The sequence below is a fragment of the Chiloscyllium plagiosum genome, chromosome 31 (genome assembly GCF_004010195.1).
Source record: "Chiloscyllium plagiosum isolate BGI_BamShark_2017 chromosome 31, ASM401019v2, whole genome shotgun sequence".
Classification (NCBI taxonomy): Eukaryota; Metazoa; Chordata; class Chondrichthyes; order Orectolobiformes; family Hemiscylliidae; genus Chiloscyllium; species Chiloscyllium plagiosum.
In genome coordinates, this window is record NC_057740.1 from 2,828,094 (window position 1) to 2,834,233 (window position 6,140).

At 55.7% G+C, this 6,140-nt stretch overlaps 1 protein-coding gene across 1 annotated transcript in view; it reads left to right on the plus strand.

The window, feature by feature from the left end:
• The window catches only part of LOC122565147, a 6,458-nt gene extending 797 nt beyond the window's left edge, over positions 1–5,661 (plus strand). Inside the window, exons 2-3 of the mRNA XM_043720825.1 lie at positions 2,831–2,939; positions 3,721–5,661. Coding sequence (XP_043576760.1) covers positions 3,814–5,541 — 1,728 coding nt within the window. The 5' untranslated portion in view covers positions 2,831–2,939; positions 3,721–3,813 and the 3' untranslated portion in view covers positions 5,542–5,661. The remainder of the gene's footprint in view (positions 1–2,830; positions 2,940–3,720) is intronic.
• The last annotated feature ends 479 nt before the right edge of the window (positions 5,662–6,140 follow it).

Consider the following 6,140-nt stretch of genomic DNA (forward strand, 5'->3'; position numbering starts at 1 on the left):
TACACCCCCTCCCTATCTCTGTCCCCTCCTCCAGCCCCTACACCCCCTCCCTATCTATGTCCCCTCCGCCAGCCCCTATACCCATCCCTATCTCTGTCCCCTCCTCCAGCCCCTACACCCCTCCCTATCTCTATCACGGCATTACGTATACACTGTCATTATCTGTCGCCCTCCCATTAGTGGAAATAGCCATCTCTTGCATGAGGGTCACCTGTTTTCCATTCTCGCATGCCTATGCAGACCTACCTAGGGTTCCACAGTGTGTGTCTGTATGTAACAAGCTACCAGAGGAAGTGGTGGAGGCTGGTACAATCACATTTAAAAGGCAGTATATGACTAGGAAGGGTTTAAGAGGATATAAGGCCAAATGCTGGTCAGATTGGGGTGTCTGGTTGGCACTAATGAGTTGGACCAAAGGGCCTGTTTCCGTGCTGTATGACTCTAGGACTCTATAACTGTACGCGCTGACTGAGACCCCAGAATCGCAGTCCGTAGACCACCCTTCCTCCACCACCACCACCCCCCACCCACCCAGTGACTTCCTCAGACCCAGCACAACCTCAAGCACTGAGCTCGAGTTCCTGGAGGGGAGGGGAGGCTCTGAAGCTCCCACTGGCCTAACAACGCCTTGCAACCAGAGCCAGTGTCGGCGGTGAGGGAGTGGGACAGTCCCAGAGAGGGTTTCTCGCTCCCATTCTCTTTCTCTCTCTAGTGGCTTCCCATTGAGAGGTGAGTCTTGAGTTTGGAAAGCCGGCCTGCTGAAGCACTTTTGACGTGCAGTCACCCTCCAGTGATGGCGGGGGGGAGAGCATCCCAATTGTGGGTGAAGTCAGTGTTAGCAACGGGAGCTCGAGTAGGCCATTCAGCCCTTCCAGCCCCTGCTGGGCCATTTGTGATGCTCTGTGGTACAGCCATAACTATTCCACCCTCCCCTCACCCCATGGGCCAAGCGCTGGCAAATGGGGCCAGGCACCTTCTTAAAGCCTCAGCAGTCCGTGTGAATTTGCCACGCTTTGGTATGACCACTCCAGCCATGTCAGAAGGCGGTCAGGACTCAAGCTGACCCCCCCCCTACAGGTCCCCCCTCCGAGCCACTCAGCGTGCTGACTCGGAAATGTATCGCCATCCCTTCAGCGTCCCTGGGTCAAAATCCCGGAATTCCCACCCCAACCACATTGTGGGTCTCCCCCCCCCAGCGGTTGAAGAAGGCAGCTTAGCCCCCACCTTCTCGCATGGCCTGGTCAGCAATAACCACATGCCACGTGCGAATGAAAAGAAGGCCCATTCGTGTAAGCCCAGTCCGGGTAAGGAGGTAAAGGTTCACCAGATTAATGAGGCAGGATGTCTTATGGTGAAAGGTTGGATGGGCCGGGCTGGAGTTTAAATGAGCAAGACCCTGAGGGATCTTGACAGAGGGGGACTGTGGACAGGTTTTCTTTTGTGGGAGAATCTCAAACAAGGTATTTGTGTTGGTGGTAGAGTGGAGGGGGACAGCCTTTAAAAGTAAGGCCCGTTTAAGAGAGAGATGAGGATAATTTTCTCAGAGCATTTCCTGGACGAATCCAGAATGAACTGGAGTCATCCACCAGTAACAGAGACAGGGTCAATCGTCCACTCACAGAGCATCACGAGTCTCTGGAGCTCTGTGCCTCAACTGGAGGGCAGACGCTGAGTTCTGGCATATATTTAAGGAGGAGGCGGATACATTCTTGACGAACGAGGTGTGGGGGTGGTGACGGTGAAAGGTTATCGGAATGGGGGGGGTTGATCAGACCAGCCATAATCACATCAAATGGGGAAGCAGGTTCAAGGGGCCGAGTGGCCACTTTCTGTCCCTAATTCACGTAAATGAATGTAGTTGCTCGAGATCAGTTTACGATCAATGGTCCTGCACATACTCCCAGTGATGTTAGAGTCCCCTTGACATTGTTGTGGAAACCCATCTTCAGGCATCTTGTCAACATTTCTTTCCCATTCACGGTGACTCCCTCCAGTGTTCATTCTAGGGGCAAATTAACCGCACCGGAGGGAATTACCAGAGTTTAGCACTGGCCCACATTAGGAGACATTAACACTGGGGACAAACAACTGGGTCAAAGGTGTATCTTGAAGTTCAGTCATGACACAGGCCCCAGGCAGCTGAAGGGTAGCGATGGAAATTGGAGATGTTCAAGGGGCAGCACAGAGACCCCAGTGGGTTGGAGGAGGTTACGGGATGGGGCTATATTCGGGGAAGGGAGAGGACAGCTAAGGGTCAGCTACATTGAGTGACCAGGTTACTGAGCAAAGAGAAAGAACATTCCATCTCTAACAGCCGGGTAGTCTTGGTTTTAATGCATTTATTGATGGGGTTCCGGTGTTGCTGACTAGCCCCAGCATTCCTTGCCCATCCCTAATTGTCACTCCCTTGAGAAGGTGGGGGGGGAGCTGCCTTCTTGAGCTGCTGTAGTCCCCGTGTGGTGCAGGGACACCCCGTACAGTGCCCCGTTAGGGAGGGGGATCCAGGATTCTGACTCCGACGATCCTGAAGAAACGGCTCATATCGTTCTAAACCCGGATGGAGTGGGGGGTGCTGGGAGGGGAACTCCCAGGGGGCTGTGGTCCCCCCTGTGTCTGCTGCCCCTTGTCCTTCCAGGCGGGGTAAGAGCTGGTGGGTTTGGAAGGTGCTGTTGGAGGAGCCTCAGTGAGTCGTTGCAGTGCGTCTTGTACACACACCGCCGCCGGTGTGCACTGGGGATGGAGGGAGTGGACGATGAATGTTATTGCACCAGAAGTGCCTCTGGCCTCTTTTCTTTTACTGAGTTTGGCCTTCTCTCTTTCTCCCTTCCAGGTTTGTTTCCACAACCTCTCCGTCTGCTTCACTCTGAACCGAAGTCGCCTTGCTTGACCGGGCCCAGCCAGAGAACCCCCTCCAGCCCAGCTGCTTTCTCAACCTCAATGTAAGCACAAATTACAGTGCGGCTACGGTGCACATAGAGGTCATTCGGCCCTGTGCTGGCTCTCCAGCAAGCAGCCATCTTGGTGCTATCCTTCCTTTCCCCAAGCCTCAGTTGGCCTTGCCACAGTCTTGGACAGCACCTTCCTGATCCCTTGCCAGGTGGAAAGGTTTCACTTTGTGTCATCTTTGGCATCTCTTACCAATTCCTTCAAACATGCACCCAATCCTTTCTCTCTCCTCCCCTCCACCATCTACATCCAGTTCTCCTGACCATTGAATACTTCCCTCAGATTCCCTCTTCGCCTACCCCTAAGAGCACAGTCCCTGTTACTCAGCACTGAAGTCTCCCACCCCCTGAACTACCCTCTCTGACCTCTGCTGCACTCTCTCCTTTGCATTCACATCTTTCCTACAATGTCGTGCCTCCAACCGTACACAGTCCTGCAGCTGAGGTCTAACCAGTAATTGTTCAGCATCCCCTCCCTGCTCTTGCACTTCCTGCTGCCAAGATTGAAGCCAAGGATACTGTATATATTTGCCACTTCAGGGTTATGATAGTCACGATGATGAAGGGCCGTTGTAGATATATAAGGCATTAATGAGTGACAATAATTGTATGACATCAGAGCTTCAGGCCCTAGGGTCCCCAGGAAAGTGGCAGACTAAGACATCAGGGATATCTGTACTGACTGCAGAAACCTTGGCGAGCGAGGTAAGGACTTTTGTGTTTGCTTGCTGAGAGGTCAAAGTGCATCGAGTTAATTGTAGACAATCTGTTCCAGAAATGCAAGGGCCCAGTCGATTCTGAAGAGGCATTTGGAAGAGACGCAGGAGGAGTTTGGAGGTCAGGGAGAAAACGTCAAAGGGGCACAGCTATGTGGCCGGGAAGCGAGACGGGGGATGGACTAGCCGGCCAGACGCTGGCTGGCGACAGAGAGAGGAAGAGAGAAGAGAGGAAGCAAAGGCCGACAGAGTCTCTGAGGGACCAGGACGGCGCGAGGGCAGGGGGCAGCCAGCAGAGGGTGGGTGCCGGGCAGAGCAGCAAGGAGCACCTGGAGAAGGTAGAGAACGTGGTGACGGTGGTGGTGAAGGTGGTGGAGAAGGTGGTGGGCGAGCTGGTGGAGAAACTGAACGCCGACGGGGTGGTGGGCAAGCTGGAGGAGATGCGCGAGGGACTGTGGAGGGCACGGGGCGATGACCCAAGCCAGGGCTCAGGTCAGAGGAGGGCCCCAGGAGCAGGAGGAGGGACAGGCGAAGCAGAGAGGGACCCTGAGTGCGCCCAGGCTCCCTCCACACTGAACCAGCAGAAGGCGTTCCACCAAGTCTTTGACATCCTGACAGCGAGGGCGGGCGGCCAGATCAACCTCCGAGGTTTCCAGTCACTGCTCAGAGATGAGGGCTTCGTCGTCAGCGAGGCCAAGGGTCAGAAGGCCTTCCGTTGCCTGGACGACGACCGGGACAGGCAGCTCGGCTTTGACGACCTCTGCCAGGCTCTGACCAACAGCGACCTCTTCCTGCGGTTTGTGTTGGAGCTGCCCGACAGCTGCCCGACCTGCGAGGTGCAGAAGGGCTACGTGGGCGACAGCGTCTTCTTCGAGATCCTGCTCAAGCTGCTCGCCCGGCAGGTCATCTCCGAGGATTCGGCCGCCACCATCACTCGCCACTTCTACCTGAAGATGCGCAGGGCCGGCCTCAATGCCAAGGGCGGCAAAGCCAAGGCCGTCAACTCCTTCCTGGGGATGCCCCTGCGAAGCATCCAGGCCCTGATCGAGTCCTCGGGACCGGACGAGGTAGCCCACCATGGTCATTCCCTACCCGGCAATCTGGTGGTGGCCTTCTTTGAGGTCTTCCAGATGTTGACTGGGGACCATGGCAGCTCCATCAGCAGTGAGGACCTGCAGGATGTCATGTACCAGATGCAGATCCCCCTGAGGAACCCCCTGATCCCGGACGAGCTGAAGTTCGGCGCAGTCAACGGTGGCCGCGAGGTGGACTTTGAGGCCTTCCTGTCCATCATGTCTGACCAGGCCACCTTCGCTGCGTTCCTGGCGCCGCAGTGCCCGGACTGCAGGCCTCCCAGCTCCCCAGAGCTGCTCCCCTTCCGGGCCCTGCTGAAGCTGGTGGCCCCAGGCAAGCCCGCGCTCAAGGCCCGCAGCAAGGCCATCCTCGCCAGCTACTTCCATGAGAAGTTCCGGGCCTTGCCTCACCCCCTCCCCGTCCCGGCGCCCACCACCCCGCCTCCAACAGCCCCCCGCCTCCTCCCAGACTCCAGCAGGGACCCGGAACCAGAGCAGGCGCCACCAGATTCAGGGGAAGGGCAGGGACCTGCGGCAGCGCTGAGGAGGGATCCCTCTTGCCAGGGGACTGGCCAAACCAGTGGCCAGAGGCAGGGCAAGGCCTCATCAGTCAGCAGGAACGGCAGGGGCAAACGTCTGCGCTACCGGCTGTTCAAGCCCACTGCCAGGGACCCGTACCTCCAGCAGGTCTTCCAGGAGTACCTTGGCGCCAGCTGCAGGCAGCACAAGGCCCTGCGATACCCAACACTCAGGCACAGGACTACAGACAAAAACACGGACGACACTCAGCAGACAACTCAGAGTTGAAACCCAAACCTGATCCCTTCAGACATCCCACACTCCCCAACCCCCCCCCACCACCTCCCTCTTCCCAGTCTCCCCCGCAACTAGTTTAGCCGATTTACCCGAGATATTTTTCATTACATCGCAAATAAAACTCCTGATGCACAATGCGAAGGTTCACGGTTATTTTAGCATACGTACGAGGGGCAGACTTTTTACACACAGAGTGGTTCGCGTGTGGAATGAATGTCCTGAGGAAGTGGTGGACGTGGGTACAGTTACAACATTTGAAAGACATTTCGATAAGTAGATAAATTGGAAAGGTTCAGAGGGAGATGGGCCAGGAGCAGGCAGGTGGGGCTAGATTAGTTTGGGATTATGGTCATGGTTGGACCGAAGGGTCTGTTTCCATGCTGTATCGTTCTGCCACAAGGATTGGTGCTGGGTCCACTGCATTTCGTCATTTATATAAATGATTTGGTTGTGAGCATAGGAGGTCTAGTTAGTAAGTTTGCAGATGACACCAAAATTGGAGGTGTAGTGGACAGCGAAGAGGGTTACCTTAGATTACAACAGGATCTGGACCAGATGGGCCAATGGGCTGAGAAGTGACAGGTGGAGTT